We start from the raw sequence: 21,413 nt of genomic DNA, 5'->3' as shown, positions 1-21,413 counted from the left end.
CTATATCCTTTAGGAAATTCCTTTTTACCATATTTGGAGTGGGTCTCAAAGAAACCTCCACTGCACATTCACTCTGGAAAGATTTAGCCTGAACACGGTCGAGCTGGTTTGCAAACTCTGTGTGCGACAGGTGGAAGGAGAAGGGCAGATCTTCCAGTTAAACTGCACCGTGTCAGAGGTAAGGAGCTCTTGTCTAGACATCTCAGAAATCAGGTGAGAGAAGGATCGTGGGAAAGAGAGAGAGTGTGGAGAATAAAGATATCTCAATATAGGCCACATGGGGAGTCCTGAAAAGCTTTCTATAGGTCCTATTTGTTAACAGAAGACTTTTAATGAACACAGGGAGCTAGATACATAAAAGAATATAATGGGAATCCTTTTTGAAAAATAAGTTCTTCATTTTTTATGACGAATTTAAGGATCACGTTCCAATTTTTTACAACAGATCTGAATTCCAAGCATAAGATTCAAGTAACGTGAGCATGGAGTAACTTTTCCCAAAGCATCCTTTGATGTGCTACATGGCCGACTGCTCCACCTCTCCTCCCTGTCCCCTTCTTTCCTCAGGGAACTCGCCTGTGCCTAATCCTGTGCTGCTCAATGGGGTGGAGGAAGTGAGACCAGCCTCTGACCTCACCCCTCCTTTTTGCTTCTCTTCCTTTTTCTCCTTGGTGAAAGGAGGAACCTCTTGGTCTCCTTTCTCATACATCATTCTCCAAATATAAGAAGATTGTCAGAGACAGGGGATGGAGGGCAGCAAAACGAGTGAAGGGGGTCAAAAGATACAAACTTCCAGTTCTAAAATAATAGGTCCTGGAGATGTAATGTACAGCATTGGGACTATAACTAATAATATTGTATTGCATATTTGAAAGTTTCTGAGAGTAGATTTTAAAAGCCCTTATCACAAGAAAAGAATTGTAACTATATATGAGGACAGATGTTAACTAGACTTACTGCGGTGATCATTTCACAACCTATACAAATATTGAATCGTTATGTTGTACACCTGAAACTAATATAATATTACATGCCAGTTATACCCCAATAAAAATAATAATTATGAAAATAAATGTCCTTTTCCCCGGGGTGGGAAATGTTCCAGAAATAGAAGTAAAATCTACAAATTTTTCCCCTAGTGGCCATCACTTTGCCTTTCTCTGCTGTGATCTTCACTCACTTCAGTTGGGCATTTTTATATGTTCCTATTACAGAAATAACCATGAGCACTGCTATTTAAAACCTCTCTGTACAGAAGGAGGGGGTGTGCATGAACTTATCGGGTACCTTGGACCCCAAGGCTATAATCTGAACAGTGAAAACTCTTCACGCTGTTGGAACAAAGGAAATAGAATAAGCAAATGGTCACAGGCCGTGTCTTCTGACGCCTTGAGGAGTTCAGCTCCATGCTGTTTGCTGAGCTGCAGATCACAGGATTGTCGTATTTTAAAACTACAGCGGGACAGCATGTGATTTAAAAGTCTACTTCCACGCTGTCTCAAGCACAGTGACGAATGAAATGTCAGGGTGTTCAGTATGTCTCACTCCACATGTTGTATTTAAAGACTGTCTTCCTTAGCAAACCAAGAGGGGAAGCTTGTCAGCCCCATGACGCTTCATCCTTCTTTCCCACAGCCTGCCGAGGTGCGGTCATCATTTCCTCCTGTAGCTTCATGAGACTTTTGACTCATAAACAACTTTAGTCACAGATCCTGGTGACATTCATAAGGAATGATCTCGGTGTCAGGGTGCCATGGCAACCGCCAGGCCTTCCTGAGGCGCAGGCCCTATCTCCCAGGCACACAGCACCACCCCTGCTGGCTTCGGAGGGTGTTTTCACTTTCCGGGCCCAGCAGGTCCACAAAGTTCAATAACCACCCAGCTCCAGTGACAACAAAGGCTGTGGAATTTTGGAGGGGGTGAGGAGGTCTGCTCCTTTGATGCCTGCTTTCTGTTCAGCTGAATGTTTGCTGTGTGATGAAAAGGTGGATCAGATGCGGGCGAGAATGAAAGAGCGCTGTTGCGGGCTCTTTCCTGCTCGGTCCACCGCCCCCTCATTGAGAAGAGACAGCTTTGCGTAGTATAATCACAATTTAAGGACTTTCATTCTTGTGCCAACATAGAGATGATTTCTCTTGCAACTTGGTGGCAGTCAGCTCAGAGAGGCCATCCCTTCAGTCTTGTCAGAGGCCTTTGCCCATGTGTGATGACAGACAAGTACCTTTAACAGAGGGAGGGGCAGAAATGACTGGAGTCAGATGACTTCGGGGATTAAGGGGCACTCTGCTGCTTTTACTTCTGGGTCACTGAGTCCCATCATTGTTGTTAGCATTTGAATGTGATGCATGTGGCCCACAGAGGGGGAAAGTGGAGGGCTGGGTTCTGATGTTGGGGAGGGAGGCTCAGCTCTGAACACTTGGCTCTGGTGAGCCCCAAGACCCAGATCCTCATCAAAAGCTCTGAGGAGGGGTACACTGTGACTGACAACCTATAATGAAACAGAGAGAAGGCTCCATTTGTGCTGTCTTTCTTCGGCATAGGGCTCCTTCTTAGGTCACCGGGCAAGCTGGCGGGTGGGCTGGGGTGGCAGTTCCAATGTCTTGTCTCCTAAGAACAAGCTGGCTGGTCAAGAATGTGCTGTTGCCCCTCCCGCCAGCCACCCACCTCCCAAGGCACTCACCAGCAGTCATTTATAAAGTAACATGGCCCTTGCCCTCTCTAGTCAGACGAGGACCTGTTGCCCCCAGGGAGACCAGGCTGTGCTTGACGTAGACCATGGCAATGTCACGAGCCAGCCAATTGTTCCTTTCTGGGTGCCTCAGCCAGAGATTCCTTAACTAGAAACAAAGCCTTGAGTCCCCACAGAGAAGCAGTTTAAGAATAAAAATGTCTGATGAGTATGGGCATGAAAGAATCTCAAAATAGAAACGATATTAAAAGTTTTTTTGTTTTTTTTTTTTTTAGAGGGATGGGGGAGTAATGATGGGAAAACTACTCATCACCACCAAGAGACAAAAATGGTGTAGAGAAAGTAACTTATCACCTCTTCAGGCCTTCTGTTTAGTTTTAGCTATAGACAAAGACTTTATAACCCCTGTTAATTATTGCCACATGACAATATGGTGTACACAAATAATAATATTAAAAATGTATTAAGTAACATCACTCTGCTATAGCCATCCCATCTATTGACCTCTTCAGTTTTCTATAATCTGTTCAAAATGACCACTGGGAAAATCTAGTTTTTCTAATTGAGTCAGAATATGGGAGTGGATTGTTGATTCTACTGTAGAGTGAGTACTGAAAATCTGTGCCATCACATACAGCAGCTGTTGGTTAATGGTGAAAAATCATATGTTTAACTAAGGGACTCATAACATCAAAGACAGATGGTACCAATATCATAAACAATTATTGTAATAAGCAGTCTGTGAGAGTAAACTCTACTTACTTCTACCTGGAAGTAAAGGAAGAACTAACAGCGACTAAAATTACTACATGAAATTTAAATGTAAATGTAGAGGTATATTTTTCTTTTACCTCCAAGGCTACTGTCATCCATCTGATAAGAGAGATAAGACATTATGCCTTATTGAGCTTGTTTCATCCACACAGAGGTAAACAGGCACAGTAGCCAGGGCTGGAGAGCCAGCACTGGAAGGCCTACGTGAAGTGGTGGTGGTTCTATATTCATTAGAAGGATGACAACATGCACATGCGAGCAGACCTTCCTGAGAGAGAGGCTTTCCTACCTTTACTTGGTCTATACTTTCAGGATTTAGCAGTGAGAAGAGCCATACTTGTAGCTACATTTCATTGTAAGAAAGGCCAACACACTAACACTTCTGTTAGAAACTGATTTCAGCCCCTTTTGTACTAGGAAAATATTTTCTCTCATTTCAACAAGTATGAATTGAGTAGCTTCCATGTGCTGAGTATCACAGGGATTCTGAGGAGGATAAAGATATTCTCATCTCCAAGAAATTTGGGAAATCAGAGGAAGTAACTCATAAACATAACCAATATGCATAGGGCTCACTACAAGGACTGCAGAAATGCTGTAGAAGGTCCTCGGGTTGATGGCTTTGGGTGGGTTTCCTCAAGGGAGGCTCAGGGGACATGCTTTTGGTCCAGACTGAGGGGTTTGCCTGACAGAGATTAAGAGAAAGGGCAAAGGGACACTCAGAGGTCGATCTGGAAAAAACAGCGAGTGGTTTGTTCTGACGAGAGTTTGATGTTGAGGCAACCTGAGAAAGACAAGGGTTGGGTCGTCAGGTGGTGGGAGCACATGGGTGTGAGGCCCCTACATCATGTCAGGCCTGGCTCTGCACTTTGCAAGCATCATCTCTGGGGCCTCATACCAGCCAACAAGGCAGATGGTGCAGATATCCCTCACTGCTGGATTAAACATTGGGGTTCCATGTGGTAGGAGGGGCATTTAGCATTTCTTAATAAGAGAGAGAGAAGAGAAACATCAGCCTGGCACTTTGGGAAGATCGATGTGGCAGACGGGGATGGATCACATGTAAGCGAGAGTGAGTTACTGTGTCTGACAGCAAGAAAAATCTCTGGGGACAGCACTTCACAAAGCAGACTCCTCCTTGTGTGAACTTAACCACCACTGCCAGCAAGGGGCAATCAGGGTGAGGTTGCATGTGGGGGACATGGTGGGTTTCCTTCTAGACACGATTGTTATTGTCCTGACAAGTGGGACCTCAACGTGGGTGATGACACTTACTTGTGGAAATACCATGTGATTTCTCTTAGCCTCTACCTCCCCAACCCATATGTGCATCGCTTAATGCCTAACATAAGCATTAGGCACTTGGGTTCAGACATTCCCAACATAAATCCATTGATAAATGCCAACAAGTACTCTCCAATAACATTTTTAGGCCCCTTTGTTGAAGCCCTATGCCCTGGAGGTCAGGAACCCTCACTCTTCATGGTCCCTTGAGAGGAGCTCTGTGTGTCAGATACGAGGAAAGACCTGCTGGTCGTGTCCTCATTCAGGGATTCTAACTTCCTTTTTTGCTTCTGTGTTTTATGCTAGTCTTTTAAATCTTCTCATGCACTGCTTGAGTTAACACAAAGGAGCAAATGGAATCCTGGGAGTTTCCATTTGCCAAACTTTGAGATTTGAGGCCATATACTATGATGGCAGCCAACACCACTGTGGGTATTATGCAAAAATTCCTTTAGTTCTAACATGCCATCTGAGCCCCCAGATAGGCCCTGTGCAGTGGGATTACACAAGCCTACCAATGAGGATTGGCTGTATTGTGGAACCCATTGTCAGTCAACAATGGGACACAGACAGCAGTAACCCCCACAGTGCAGGAACAGCAAGGTTTGGGGGCTCTGGGCAGTGGCGGCACTGCCTGTGCTGAGCACTCTGCAAGACACCAGAGACCCCTTGGTGGCTGAAACTGTGTGTGGCTAGTTTATCCTCTAGCAACTAATTATGTACACCAAGGAGTTACCTGCTTTAAAGAGAGAAAGAGAGGTGACATTTAAAGTGGATTAAGCAGATTTTCTGTTATTTTTTAATAGTTCCCAGGCAACATTTGCTTTTGCCTTCCAACAGCAGAAGATTAGAAAATGATTAGAGTTTCTCCTGCAGATGAAATTCAGATTTTGCATTTGTGCTGTTTTATGAGCTGAAACTATTTTAAGAGCCAATTTATGGTTTTCTCTACTAAAATTAGATTTAAAAAAATAAGGGTGTACAGCAATTGAAGGATGCCATTAGCAGCTTACCCTAAGGCAATATACTGTGTTCACGGTTTTCTTTAAAAAAATTAGTCTTAATTTGATATCATTTAGAGGAGAGCTGTGTTACATTTCATTCAACAAAGGCAGAACCAAGCCATCTTCTGCAGAGGTTAGAGCAAGAATTTACTTGGGCATCTGCCTATGGCATTCCCCTTAGGGTCAGAGAGTTTCTAGAGGCTCTGAACTTTTAGCCTTCTGATCTCAGATCTGTTCAAGATCTGTTCACCCATAAATCCAAGGCTATGCAAAGTCAGCTCAAAATGTACCTCTTGTTTTCAGCCAGGTTACAGATAGCTAATCACAACTTTCAGCCAGGAAGAACCCATTCTTACTAGGAAGAATAATAGCACCCATTCTCTTCTTGTCGCTCAAAGCAAGGCATTATGGTGATTGGTTCAATAGGGATTGCTTTTATCTTCAGAAATAATGTTGTGCTGTGCCTGAACTACAGGAACCAACTGGCATCGATCTGCCTCTGCTGGATCCAGCGAGCACCATCACCACTATGACAGGACCCAGTGCTTTCAGCATCCCTCCCCCTATCCGGCAGAAGCTCTGTAGCAGCCTGGACGCCCCACAGACCAGAGGTCATGACTGGAGGATGCTGGCCCATAAGCTAAACCTGGACAGGTGGGTATGGCTAGGCTCCAGGACTAGTTTCTGTTAGACATAGGGCTCCAAGCTGATAACTCCTAAACATAAGACAGCATTTATCTTTTTCCCATCCATATATCTATTTATTTTTCATTCTGCAAACATGTGTTAAGCTTCTTCTTTGTTTCTTGCACCGTGGGCTTGCAAACACATTGCTCAGAGACATTCTGGGCTTATCTGACATTTATAAGTATTCAGTTGTCTTATCCACTTGCAAACCTGATTGGCTAAATCCCCCTAAGTAATATATCGATTCGCTAAAGTAATTATTGTTCCCCATCTCCTGTTGAGCCAGACCTAATGCTGGATGGGTCACTAATATGCAAAATACATCGCTGATATTCAGTTATAAAGAGACCTCAGGAGCCTCTTCTTTGTAAATGTTGCTATCACTACCAAGCAAAAGACATGTCATGGCCTGTCAAAGATGATCAGAGCCTGGGCTAGAAAGAAAACACGTCTTTTGATTTCCTGTTTAGGATATGAACCATACACATCTTGTCTGTTAAATTATCTTACTCAGAGTTGAGGTTAACAAAGGTAAACATCACGTCTCCTGTCTGGGACTGATCTAATTAAGTATGGGCTACTTATATAGGATGGCTCACTGTAAACCAGTTTCTAAAGTAGGGCTTGGATATCTAAAAGGCAAATGGAGAGACAGAACAGGTTAGTGAAAACTAAAGAGAAAATAAATCTATATACCATACTCTTCAGCACATTTTCCCATTCCCAATGACAGGTACTTGAATTACTTTGCCACCAAATCGAGCCCAACTGGTGTAATCCTGGATCTTTGGGAAGCACAGAACTTCCCGGATGGAAACCTGAGCATGCTGGCAGCTGTCTTGGAAGAAATGGGAAGACATGAAACAGTAGTGTCTTTAGCAGCAGAAGGACAGTATTGACCCGTGCTGGGACTGACAACGAAGGACAGAATGCACAGGGCATCTGTGGCCGTCCAGGGGATCACAGCTGAGGAGGAAATCAGACTAGACCAATGAGCTTCACAGGCAAGATGGCAGCAGGGGAGAGAAGGAAAACAGACACAACTACCGATATACATGCCCACTTTACTTGGACATCATCACAGGAGTTAAGAACAATTGTATACACTTGTACCTTGAATTTAGAAACCAACCTAATTTTCCTCTTTGTTGGGCTGTATGCTGTGTGGTACAGGATCTTACAGTTTCCTAGGAAACGCTTTTTATTGCTATCCAGATATATGGATAAACTTTCTTAACAAACCCAATTTCTACAAACGTTGTTTACATCGCATTGGACAGGGATGCAGACGCTGTCCATGGCTCGTTCTATTTTTGTTTAAATCATTTGAAGTTGAAGCTGTGGATGGTTTGTTGTGTCTATTTCAGATTAGTAATTTACAGAGAAATCACAGACTTTTGCTACGAATCATGTGCATCGAGAGTCCTCCCATCAGTGTTCTGTTTTTAGAACTGTAGAACCAGTGTTACTGTTTGTATCAGGGAAGTGGAGAATCTAAGTGTAAAGGAGAAATAACTAAGACTCTTTATTCCTTGAGGACACCCATCCAGTGTCCTCTGGGAATACAGCTGTAGCATTGCAGGAAAGACAGTGATTCATGTTCGACCACACAAACAAGCGTTTCTTCACAACATGTGTTTGTAATATGCAGTTCCAAGTGTTTTTTTTTTAAATCATTATTATCATCATCATTATTATCGATGAGTATTTACAAGTATTCTAGTAAAAAAGATTTTCTTTTAACTTCTGTTTTTGTTAGCAGTACTGTTAGTACTTAGGTATTGACTAGACCTGTCTCACCTTCTCCCATAATGGGGTGGGCGTGGTCACCAGTTTAATTAAACAGGCATTTCTTCGTGAGCTTTCATCTTTCCCTCACCGTTCTGCTCCGGGAAGATAGTAAATGCTTACTGGCTTTGTCAGTCTGTTATTTCAGCCTGCTCAGGCAGGGTCTTTCTCCTCTGAGTCTTGTTATGAGAAGTGTTCTCTATTCAAGTTCACTTAATATTGGAGTCACATGGCCCCACAGTGACTCCCCTCAGTACTCTGTATAGACGCAGTATGGTTGGAGGAACAGTCTGAGCTGGAAATCAGGAAACCAGTTCTTATTTTGGGTTTGTCATTGTCTAACTGTGCTACCTTGGGAAAGTCATTTAATCTCACCAGCCCTCAGAAGGGGTGGGATTAAAATGCTAAAATGCTAGACTTCCACTCCAGTCTCATCCATCAGTGTGAAGACCACAATGGACTCTGAGCTGGATCATTTAAAGATCCATAAAAGCTAGTCTTTTGCCCAGGCCACATTATGCCTTTCAAATAGTTCCGAGTCAGAAGGCAATTATTCTAACCTGTAACATATTTTTTATGCTTTTAAGTTTTGTCTTTGTGTCATTGCTTTATGCTGTTCACCAAGAGATAGAATCCCTTTATTATCACTTTCTTTTCTCTCTTGGGACCACTTGCCTTCCCTGGTTAGTTGCAAATTATATTCTATTATTGTCTGGTCAAAATTTTTTAAATTAAAAAAATTTTAAGTGAAAAATAGTTAATCAACAGACTACTTTGTGTAAACTATGATATTTCTTTAAAATTACCACAGGCTCTTTGTTTTAACAGGGACTCAAATCATTCAGCAGGTAGAAAATAGTTAACAGCCCAGTAGCCAAACCAAGATAGAAAAACAAGGACACATGTGTATGAATCAAAACCTTCGAAACACAGCTATGATTTACTTTTGGGCTAAAGGTATCCAGGTTGCCGAGTGAACTATAATTAGAAACAATTTCATATATTTTCTCCTTTATTTCCACATATAGTTCTTCTTTTATTTTGGTGACTTCTTGATATTTCCATACTTCTCTATCCTCATCATTGAGAAGATATTGATACCATAATATGGAGCCTTTTCTTTAATGCCTTTTATTTATTTTCTGTTTTAAGCACTTATTCTATAATCTATCTCTCTCAGGCCATCCTCTGTACCATATATAAAAATATGTGACACTTATTTGAAAGGGAAAGATTGCACTAATAAACAAGTTCAGTGGATAATGTTTGCACCAATTCATATTTGACCAAAAGATAATAAAATTGCATTCTACATTTAAAAAAAAAAAAATTAAATAGACCCTTTAAAAAAAAAAAAAGAAGAGAGAGGTATTGTCCATTCCTGCATCTTGAAATAACTTCTAAAGATTGCTCACCATTATTGGTTGTCATCTGTGGAAATCAAGAATTAGAAATCTGAAGGATGCTGAAGGAACTTCCATGCCTAGTGAAAAGTAGAGAGGAGCAAATATGTAGCTATCCAGATAAATCAATTAAAAACTTGAACTAGAAAACAGTCACTAAAAAGTCATCAAGACAGAAATATTGAACACAGCAGGAGCTATGTTATCAAAGCCATCGACAGCCTTTGGGGTTCACTTCAGATACTTTGTATTTTTTTGGTTCAACATCCCAGTACCAGAAATGGGAAGAGTGGTTCATTCCTTATAAGCAAGGTACCTACATGTCACAGAACCTCATTATGCTCCCTGTCAAGTGAAAGGCAACTTCCGTACATAGAACACATCACTTAGGTCAAATAATTTTCACTGTGAATTCTGATTTCCTTCTTCTTTGGAATAAAGTAATAGCTGTTAGATTGCTCTCAAACTTTGAAGGTCCATACTCAACAGTTCATGTCATAGGGAGCCACTTTATCAGCCATTCTATGTGACACATCCTGCCTTTCATTCCCAGGGCTTCTGTATAGTTTATGAGGAAATACAGACTTCATTTAGAAGCGAAACCTATTACTTGTGCATGGTGCCATCTAGCGTATAGGTAGGTGTATAACACAATCTACCCTGAGTTTAATATAAAAACTCACTAAAGGTTTGGCAAAGGGAATGAATACCCACAGAGTCAACAGGACCTTTATGACAAATAGATATGGGAAAATTTTCACTTCAAATAAGTTTTATCCTCACATTTTTTTCACTTAAATTACCCATATCAAAAATTGCATATTATTACGAGCCCAGTATGTCATCAACTGATTCATACATGACACGCCTCAAGTTGGTTTTTGGTAATAGAAATAATAGAAATACATAAAAATCTGTATAAAAAAGTCTTGAAAGAGTTATCATCTTTAACATGTGTATTTTTCGTTGATCTTTATATGTTTTAAATCTCCTTATTATGGGTTCTCTAATACTTATTTTTGGAAATGTAAGAAGCATCCACTTGGAAAGAAATAATTTTTATATATGTGAATGAGAATACTATGTCTAAGGAAGTGAAAATCGTGCTTGTTAATCAAGGAGAAGAAAGAAAAGCTTCCCTTCTTCTGAATTTGGGGAACTAAAGGCAGAGGTTTCATTCTGTTTTCATTTTCTTCTCACCACACTCATTCAGATTTCCTTAAAATGATCTGGAAGGAATAGAAGTTGGATTCAGAATTGATAACTGGTCATAAGGTGATGTCAAGTGTGTAAGACCAAGGTCCTCACAGCTAACAGCCTTTTCACATACAGCATGAATATCAACATGGATACCCAGTTACATAGAAAAACCCGTCCACACATAAGCAGTGTAAGCTCTTTCAAGTCAGGGTGACATTTTGGGTGAGGTGCCCAATATTAAACTTCATAATAATTAGCCATTTTCATATATAATATTATTTTGTAGATTTTAATCTCACAACTTTCAAATAGAACCATTCTTTAGGAAGCCTGAGTTCAGGACACTGGAAACAACACATTCAATAATATTTCTGAAAGTTACTTCTCCTATAAGATTTCTAAAGGTAAGCATTCAGATAGTAGAATCAAGACATTTTACTTCTTCTGGAAAGGAGCAGACAAGGCTCTTCTCTTAAGTACCCTTAGGTGTGTCTCTGTCAGGGACACAGCAGCTCTTACTCCTCTCTCATCAGTGTATGGGGAAGGGAGCCAGTGAAGTGATCAGTCTCCCCAGAATTCACCAGCCTTTGCAACTATAAGGTCTGCCCCCATGGGATCAAGCAAATAAAAAACATGTAAAGACCTGTAAGAGAGGGTAAAGAAAGTAGAAAAAGTTTACTTGTCAAATTTTCAGTCTTCAGGTTCAATGTGAGCTTTAGCTTTTGCCAAGTGGTTGCTGCGGACAGTTATCAGTTTCAGTTAGAGACCTCAGCATAAATCCAAGGCTGATGAGAGAAAGAACAACCATGGAAACAGCTGAAATTAAATTAGACTTTATCCATCTTCTTTAAGAACAGAGGAGCTTTTGTGAATCATAATGTCTTCGCTCAAAGTCAGTTATTTACAAAGGTGGTAATGGTTGATGAACATTAGAATTTATAGATCGAATAAGGAAAATATTTTTATTATTGATTATCTCAAGGTAATAAAACATTTTTTTTTTTAACCTTTCGAGTGCCTCGTAGGACCAACTATTACACTTTGGGGGTTTTTTTTTGTTTTGTTTTTTGTTTTTTTTTATTCTTTTTCTTTACCTTTACTGAGCTAATGTTGACTGAAATTCTTAGAACTTTGCTTCTGTGCAATGACGTGCTGTTTCTCTACCCTAAGAAATCTATTTGTATAATCTCTGGCTGTAATGATCACTTTGAAAGATTTCTCTTGTATCTCTGAAGATTTTTTTAATGGAATAAGGCATATGGGGAATAAATATATTGTAACCAATATTAATTTAAGCCTGTGTCCATACAGGTCGAGTAAACCAAATGGAGTCGTAAATATTTCCATAATTTATGTCTGAAAACCTATTTTGAAAAGTAGGGAGATGGTCTTGTATGTCACTGGGTAGATTTTCTCTACAGACTAAGTCTAACCATTAACTTTCTGATCTTTTGGTCTTAACAGCCTTGCGGTTGCACCCATTTTCAGAAATCCAACTTTTAAAATTTGTTTTCAGAAGAGTTTGTGGCTCCCGGATTTTCCAGCGGGCCTGTCACCTCTCTGTATTGATCTGTGGTAGGATATTAATAGGTTCATTCAACCAAATGTAATGTATGCCCCAGACCTATTTTGGCTTGGTTGAGGGAAGCATCACCAGGACAACAGACAGGAGCTCCACAAATGAACTAGCACACTGTCAAGCCATTAAAAGGTTATTTCCCATCCTGTTGTCCACTAGACTCTTATGTTTTGATGAGATCTGTCCAGAGATCTTCCAGAATTCCGAGCTGGGAATCCCTGCAGAAAGTCTCGTGTTGTGGCCCACCAGCTAGAAAGGAAGATGCCTTGAGATACCATCAGCTGCCCACCAGCCAAAGTATGTGCTACTGTATACCAGCCTCTTCACGTGCCATTTCAGATTTGTGCCTCAGCAAGGCCATAACACTTCAGGGTCCTTTTCTAATATATCTAAATCATATGTGTCATCATCTTCAGTTCCAAAGGTCTACTGGAGGTGGCACTGTCACACCTGCTATTGAACCTGATGGCACTGACCGGGGGGGAATGACCCGGGAGTCGAGAATCGTAAGCAGGTTTTGCTGATCAGCAGCCTGAGGGATGATGAACCCTTGGCCTCTGAACCTCAGCATGACAGTGAGGCAACATCCAAGAATCATGGCCTGAGCTATGTCCTCCAGTTTAAAACAAACCTGTTTTAGAATGGCATAAAAAAGCAAGAAATCTATAGCTAGTGGAAATGCCTTTGCCCTTTTATATTCTTAAAGTCTCTATGACACCTGCCAATGTAGGGTTATAAATGCAAATGGATACTCCTTCAGGCCTTGAAGAAAGAGGACAGCAATCAAAACAAGTTGAACATGCAGTTTGCATTTTGCATTCTCCCTTCATTCTCTCTTAGACCTTCTATTGGTAGTGAAGCCCTCACTCTCCAGAGTACATTTAGCCCACTTGCAGGGAACATCATCTCTCTATGTGTGTGCTGGATGCCACAGTGCTGTGTGTTTTCACTATGTTTAACGTTGTAGCAAGTTGGTGACCTTCCTCTTTGCTCTTTCTAAAGAAGACAACCAATGTTTGTCAGAGAAAAAGTCCCAGCAGTATGTGTTGAAGAGCCTGTGTCATCCACCTGCTGTTCCTTTTGGAACAGTCCAACTGCAGAAATGTCAGATGGAGGTTTTGTGCTTTGTCATTTTTCTTTTTTTTTTTTCATACACAACAATACAGCGTTGGCTTTTCAGACACAGAACACTTCTTTTGTTGTCATGGAGTTCCCTCTTGCTGTATCTTCTATGCAATTCCTTTTCTAGAAAACCCTGGTGGAGGCGGAGTGCTCCCCAGGCCTCCTGCCTGCCACGTCGCTGTGTGGCAGAGGTGAGGGGGTGCCAGCTCTGGTGTGCCTCTGCTCTCTCCCTGGCTGCCTCTCCCCATTTTCTTGCAGTCCCCTTGGTTTGTAAATTGCCTGCACTTATTCTGTCAGCCAACATGTACAAAATGTAAGAAAGAATTTTTAAACAGGTAATAAATTATATTTATAAGCAACAGAGAATGCTGCCTCCCTTGTTTCTTCCTAGCAAAGTCCTTCTCCACATGAACAGTCGCCGTGTGTTTCTTCAGCAGGACACAAAGCTCTTGGACTCTGCATGGGTAGGAACTGCCACCTCTCTCAGGGACAGGATGAGGTTCCCGAACGGTGCTTCTCAAGCTTCTCTGTACCCTGGAATCATTTGAGCAGCTTTAACAAATACTAGTGTCTGGATCCCACCTCCAGAGATTCTAATTTCATGGTTCTGGGGTGGAGCCTGGGCAGTAAGGGTTTCTCAAGCTCTCAGGCGATACTAATGAACAGTTGAGGGAGAGAACCAGAGTCTCAACTGCTGTATTAGATGCTCCAGGGAGCTCATGGCTAAAAGGAGTGTGGAGGTCCTGCCCTTAGAGATCTGATTTTAAATGAAGCTCATAAACCACTGCACTAATAGATAGGAAATGCAAGGTGAACCTAGTAACACAGGGTGCCCAGAGCTATAGTGAATGCCACACAAATATGTTCACCTTGGCACAGGACACCGGTCGCTCCCATAGGTGAGCAGGAGAAAGACTCCAAGTATGAAACTGAGGTGTGGACGCCAAGGCAGCCCTTTTCTTCGTGAGAGACTACAGCTGACCCTTGAACAAGACATGTTTGGGCTGTGCGGGGCTGCTTATATGTGGATTTTTTTTTCCAATAAATACTGTAAATGTATTTTCCTTATGATTTTCTTAATAGCATTTTCTTTTCTCTATCTTACTTTATTGTAAGAATATGTTATATAATACATAGAGCATACAAAGTTTTGTGTTAATTGACTTTCATATTATTGCTAAGGCTTCCAGTCAACAGTTGGCTGTTAGTAGTCAAGTTTTGGGGAGAGTTAAAAGTTATACGTGGATTTCTGAGTTGTGGGGGTTCGATACCCCTAACCCTCACATTGTTTAAGGGTCAACTGTAACTGTCTGCCACCAGCCCCCATCCCTACCTAGTCAGCCAAAGAGTGTGAAGTGACCCAGTGCCGAGAAACTGCCCCCTCCTGAGAGCTGGGAGACTGTGACTTACCAGTGATGCAAAGCTGGAGTCACAAACTCAGATACTTGTCCGAGCTCAGGAAGCAGTGACAATATGTAAACTAGAACCTGGGTAGAACAAATGGCAGAAGTGGGTCCTGTGGCTGAATTAGACAATTCAATGCCATCTAAAAGAATGAAAATTCAGTTAAAGAACAAAAGAGTACTTCAGAAAGAAAACATATGGTAGTATAGACTCAGCCTAATACCACCCATGACCCCTAATTTGGAGCTTCAATAGCTGGGATCTCTGTTCTGAAAGCTGCCCCTAGGAGAGCATGGACACATTTCACAGTCACGTCATTGAGGGCCCCAAATGAAGCCCCGTCCATCTTGAAGCGACTGGAGAGTTCTCAGACTTGGCCACCTTCTGTCTGTCCCTCTGTGCCAGCATATGGGCACCAGGCAAAGAACTTTCATCAGTTCCAGAGTTCCTACAGCCTAATTAATATCAGAATATAGGGTAGAAATTACTTTGCAGAAAAAAAACAGCCCTTTTGAGAGTGAGGTACTTCACTGCTGTGACCAGAAGGAACCATCAAGCTTGCAATTTACATAATGACCAACACCAACAGAAGAACTGGTTCTCCGCAGCCGGAATTACTGCATATCAGCCTTTGAGTCCTGTGAAAGCCCACAGCGTAGAGAAGTCGGGTGTAAATAGAGTGGGAGAGGTGTACCCACAGCAACTCTGGCTTGTTTGAAATATTGCTAGTTTTATATCCTATAAAACTAATGTCAGGAAGGAAAAGTAACATCTATGAGGACTTGCTATGTGCCTGGCATGAGGCCTTCGCATACTTCACATACTCATCTCATTTGTTCCTAATAAGAGCCCTGTGAGGTGGATATTTTTATCCCAATTTACAGGGGAAAAGATCGGCGCTCAGATTATGTACATCCACAGAAATGAGAAAGTGAAAACCATGGGTTGTGAGCCAACGTGATCTGAATCCCAATGCTGGGATGAATTCTCTTGTCTTAAGTGCAGCTGCCTAAGCACAGCCAATCACGCAAAAACTTTTGAGTCTAAGATGCAAGCCTTTCCATACCCTCCACTTCCAAACAATTCTGGGTTTCCTCTCTCCTGATTCAGTCTCCAATGGATCCCCTCAAAACCAAACTTCCACCCTGCCTGCCCACCAGGATTCACAACCCATGGAAAAACGACCTAACACCTTCCCTCTCCCTTTGCAGAGGTTTCCTCCTCCTTAGGGACACTGTTTCAAGGACAACAACAATAGCCTCCATTCTTCCACAGCCCAGGTACCTCACAGTTGGGAGGAAGGATCACGTATATCTCATACTGTTCTGCTGCTTCCAGATCATTGCTCTGGCACAGAAACCCACTCCTTTGCACTTCAGCCCATCAGGCCCTACCAGCCTCCATCTCTACCCTCTGCCCCTCACTGACTGCCCACCCATTCTCCTGTGGCCCTGCTGAATTTTGCCTCGCAATCTTCCTCTCCCTAGACTGCCATCATGCTGGGGAGACTCAAAATCCATAAAGACAGACGCAAGTCCTGGCTTTTAGGTTCCTCTTTTATTACCAGTAATCTTGTCCACTAATTAAACCTTCCCACACCAGTGATCACACCCTTAGTCTTGTACTTACTCTCCCTGCTCCCTCTTTTAGTCTTCACTCTGACCACAGTCCCTTTCTCAGGAAGTGCATTAACTCAACCCCATCAGGGTTCACTGTTTTGGACCCATCGGCTGCTTCCTCTTTAAACTCTTCCCTACTCTGGACCATGCCAGCCATCTCCTTGATGATAATAATCATTACTTTCCATGACCCATTGCTCTATATGCCTGATAAACCCCAACCCTAAATGAATCCAATTGTTGTAGTCTCCGTGCCTACACTTGGGTTGCTGATAGAAAAATAAAATGATAAAACTACATGGAAAAGGGGCATTATAAATTTGTAATAATAGCTAATGTTTAGGAACGGTTCTTTACCTCACGTTAGTGCATGCATATTTCATTTCATCTTCAAAACCACTCCTTGCAGTAGATATGAGTGTTATTCTCATCTTTAAGGGGAATAAATTGAGTCTTCGAGAAGTCAAAAGATGTCTACTGTCACTTAAGCTGTCTGGTGATCAGAGGCCAGACCGTTGGCTGCTAAACCACACAGTTATCATCAACCTCAACTCTGCCCTCAGTGTTGGCCATGATCATCAGGCTGTCATTTTCCAAAGTACAATTTTAAACCTTCTCACTTTTCATAAACCACTGACTTCTCTACCTTTTCTCTCACTCTCAACAGATGAGTGTACCTCCTAATTACAGAGAAAACAGATGCCATCAGACCATTTCTCTTATTCCCCTGCCAGCAAATGTACAAACTTACCTGCATCACTCTTCTTCATGGTATTACAATGTGATATTTTCAAAGAGCAAAAAAAGGCACAACTACAAGATAACAGACATGTTCTTTCCAAGGGGAGAATGAAACCATTTTATTTGGGGGAATGTTCAAACAAAGCCATATACAATTTGTAACAAATACAATTGTTTGTTCCCTAGTACTGAATAATTACAGTATATACAAATTCAATAAGGCACTGGTTCCCCAAAAGAACACAAATGAGTCTTCTTTTGAAAAAGACAACAAAACCCTTTATATATCGCCAACTCTTCTCCAAAAAATATGGCATTTTTGTTTTGTTTTGTTTTGTTTTAGAAGAGGAATCATAATTGCTAAACTAAATCACTTCTGATGCCATTTCTCTCATTTCCACTATGTGACTGAATTTTCTAAGGAGATTTAACTATAAAACTATTCAAGTTTAAAAACTGTACTTCTTTCAATGCCTTTCCACCTACAAAGAAGAACCAGAACAGACCAACAACATAAAACAATGTAACTTCTAATGAATATGCATGACTCTAGGAACATGAAATTCGGTTTGTATTCAGTACTTGTATACCTGATTACACAACAATTGAAACAAAGAATGCCCTGTAAATAAAATCTGAGCATGTTTTCTAAGAAGCTTTATGTTCTGAGAATAAAAAGAATGGTCACTAATGACTTTTGAGCGATGCTTTCCAGGAGGTCAAAGGCCTGTCTCCGCGCACACAACGTTCATAGCACTGTCATCTGTGATTTAACGATCTACACACTTTCATAAATAAATATTATGTTTCATTTAGTACTTTATCATCCATAATATTTTACTCTCTAATCCACAAAATGGAGTTGTGCCAGACTCCAAACTGAACATAATATTTATATATACATATATATTTATATAATATATATACACATAAACTATAAACCTGAACATCTTAGCATATAAAACTTATATTAGCTACCAACTAATATTTTAGGATTCCTTGGGGCAGGGGATGAGTAGCGACTAGAAGAAAATCTTAGTCTTTGAAATAGTTCTGATAGTAAGAATTCAACTACATTACTAATTTCCAGGTTCTATCGAAAGACAAAACAAACAAACAAAAATAAAACAAAATTCATTTCTGAGCTACTAGGACTTTAAAAATAACAACAAAAAAGGATTACTTGAAAGTGAGTAGGTAGTCTCTTTCAGAACAATTTAGTATTCCCTAAGTAAAACGGATTTTGGTAAGACAGAAAAATCTATTTATAAATAAATTCTTGTCACATTGAAAGACTATAAAAACTAAATGGGTCTCTTGAAGTATCTCAGGAATAATTTTTAAATGTTCATAGTGAGTACATCTGGTTGAGTATTAGAAAGTAAGCTATTGGTTTTTCCAAAGCAACTAAACAAATAACATAGAAGAAATTTCCTGCCATTCTTCATTGGAACCAATACTTCCCTAGAAATCTAGTTTACTTTAAAATCATCATCTCCCCCAAAAATGTTCTGATCTGAAGTTATCCATGTATAAAACTTGCCAAAAGGAACACACGCTTTTATCTAAGTGATATGTCCGACCTCTTTTAAATTTAGGGAAAGTCAAGAAACAAAAACATGTCCCCACTAACCAGCATAAATGTTTACTTATTTGTTTGTAGATGATCTGATTAGAGGCAATGAAGTTTCTCTCCCCGGCTCAGATGATCATCACCCTTAGTTCTTGCCACATATTCTTTCTAAGCTATCACAAAGAATACAATCTGACACAAGAGAAAGGAACCTTTACATTGCTATTCAGGTAATTTTAATACCATCAAAAGCAGCATTCTAATTAGAGTTATATTTGGAACCAACTGTTTTTCATCTTTGAAAAAACAGAAATTTTATTCATATTCAAGAATTGAGAAAATCTTCTTTCTTTGTCACAAACAAAATGTGGCTATGAAGCACTGGGACATGAATGCTGAATGTAGAATACTGTGTTTCTCCTGATGATTTTCCCAAACTATAAGCACAGCTCACAACCACTCTCTGCTCTAGGATGTTTTCTGAATGAACAAGTCACCAGCTGCAAGCCTACTTCAGAGGTGAGGGAAATATTTTCTCATTTTTCATGCAGCTGTCAAATTTTCAAAAACGTCCATCCTTCGGTCACCAAGTGGTGGAAATGTGTTGTAAAACACTGCCCCCTGGAGTATACTGGAAGGAACATCATTTTTTAAAAAAGGCAAGGGTAAGCACTTCCCAATTCTTTACTAAACACTACAGAATTTCTAAGAAGCAAAAGAAAACCATAGTAAGGAAATGTAAATGCATAAAGGTGAGAGGGACGTGTACAATTTTAAACTTTATTTTCCTGTTGCAAGAAATATCGGCCCTGTCAATGGTTTGATATATGTTGCTCAAAAGTTAAAACCTCGTAGAATTGAGTAGGTGAGGAGATGTTTTACACAAGTGCCACAGAGTATACGAAGATAATAAATAAAAAAGTGAATTTAACATCTTGAGAATAAAATAAAATAAATTGAGCCAGCATTCCTAAGGTGTGAAATTATCACTTAAGATGTATATACTTGACCCATATCTATTCTAGAATAATAAATCACAGCAGCCATAATATTTTGCGGCTTCAACTAACTCTTCTGCTGTACCATTTGGAGGTTATATTTATCTATATTTAAATTAAAATTCAGTTAAATTAACCTGACGTATGCTTCCTTCCCTTAACTCATACACAAAAGGGAGAGAATAACCAAATGAAACTTGTTTTATACAAAATAAAGTGTGCATACTTTTTTCCCATGTGCTTCTGTGATTGGCTTTTCTGCATATATAAGAAACAAGTCATTTGCATCCCCACCCTCGACCTTACTGACATGGTCTTCTTACAATGCAAGAGCAAAGTATCTCTATTTTAAAATGCCTTGTCTTCAACACAACTGATGACAATTTTATTTAATAGTGATCCTTTCATTTAAGAGATCAAAAGTATGCATGGGTCAATTCCCTGCACATAAAAAAGAGATTTGTTTATGTTTAATGAGAAGGAAGGGATTTTATCATGAAAGAAATGCCTAACAGAATCAGAAACACAAAGTGGTTCTGAAGAATAGCATTGACACTTACTTCTGATAGAGTCACATAAAATCTTCATTTGTTCCACATCATCTGAAGCTGCAAACGGTTAACCTGCAGGAATCCCAAAATGTGGGCCCAGACAGGTGGTACTTGTACCCAGGTGCATTCACATTGCTGTGGCAGCCCCCAGTGCAGGGCTGGCCAAAGTGGTCTGAGGAGGCGGGGGCGGGGGCTTTTCAGATGAGTTCGATTCTGTATTCTCCAACTTCACAGACTGACTTTTGGTTTGTAGAGTGCAACAAGATTTTTACCAATGAAAAAACACATTTTAATTTGCCTTCCAGAAGAATTTCTGGGAAGAACTTTCATTGTTATTATTTAAACTATAACACTATACCAGTATAAACCTTAAAACATCTACATTATTTGTTTTATTTTGGCAAAATTAAAGCATCTTTTGGGGGGAAAAAATGGCAATCCTAAAATACAGGGCTTTCTTAGAAAGCAACATGCATCATATCTTGAACAAGTTACCCGAGCGATTTCTCCCTCCTACAAACAGACCCGATGAATCCGTGTTTCTGGGAATTTCTCTGTCTCCGTCCAGGCTGCTCCCTGAGAGGCCAGGCTGAACCCACTGAGAAGCAGGACTATGTTCAAGGCTTGTACTGTGGATGCTTCTGGAACATCTTTTGCTCTGCCCACAAACAGAAGAATATCTACTGGCTTTCTCCAGTGGTGCTTATTTTTTTCCCCTCAAATCAGAGTTTAATGTCCTGGGACTCTGACATTTTGGCAAGTGTTTTCTTAACACGCAGGGCTGTCAGTCTGGACGCAGGATTGTGAGCCCAGCATTCTGTCATGAGTTTCCCCATCTGCCTTAGACACTGTGGGAAGGGAAAAGGAAAACTGGGAGTAATTCTAGAGAAACATTCTTATTCCCTGCAAGACCGGTACTTGATATCTGACTTAGTTTTGGGTTTCCAAAGTTTGAACACATTTTTAAAAGATACTTTTAAAACCTTATAGATAAAAT

General features: G+C 40.6%; 2 protein-coding genes across 10 annotated transcripts in view; one reads left to right on the top strand and one right to left on the bottom strand.

Annotated features, from left to right (window-relative positions):
• UNC5C (unc-5 netrin receptor C) overlaps positions 1 to 13,884 on the top strand; it is a 341,084-nt gene extending 327,200 nt beyond the window's left edge. Inside the window, exons 15-17 of the mRNA XM_039845741.1 lie at positions 14 to 178; positions 6,227 to 6,405; positions 7,172 to 13,884. Coding sequence (XP_039701675.1) covers positions 14 to 178; positions 6,227 to 6,405; positions 7,172 to 7,337 — 510 coding nt within the window. The 3' untranslated portion in view covers positions 7,338 to 13,884. The remainder of the gene's footprint in view (positions 1 to 13; positions 179 to 6,226; positions 6,406 to 7,171) is intronic.
• A 3,501-nt stretch (positions 13,885 to 17,385) lies between these two features.
• Positions 17,386 to 21,413, bottom strand: part of BMPR1B (bone morphogenetic protein receptor type 1B) — a 332,744-nt gene continuing 328,716 nt past the window's right edge. For all 9 annotated transcript variants that reach the window (XM_039845744.1, XM_039845752.1, XM_039845745.1 and 6 more), the window contains one exon: positions 17,386 to 21,264. In XM_039845744.1, the coding sequence (XP_039701678.1) occupies positions 21,139 to 21,264 (126 nt within the window). In that variant the 3' untranslated portion in view covers positions 17,386 to 21,138. The remainder of the gene's footprint in view (positions 21,265 to 21,413) is intronic.

The sequence above is a fragment of the Pteropus medius genome, unplaced genomic scaffold (assembly GCF_902729225.1).
Source record: "Pteropus medius unplaced genomic scaffold, Ma_sr-lr_union100, whole genome shotgun sequence".
Taxonomy (NCBI): Eukaryota; Metazoa; Chordata; class Mammalia; order Chiroptera; family Pteropodidae; genus Pteropus; species Pteropus medius.
The sequence above is the reverse complement of the archived record's forward strand: the minus strand, read 5'-3'. Positions and strand labels throughout refer to the sequence as shown.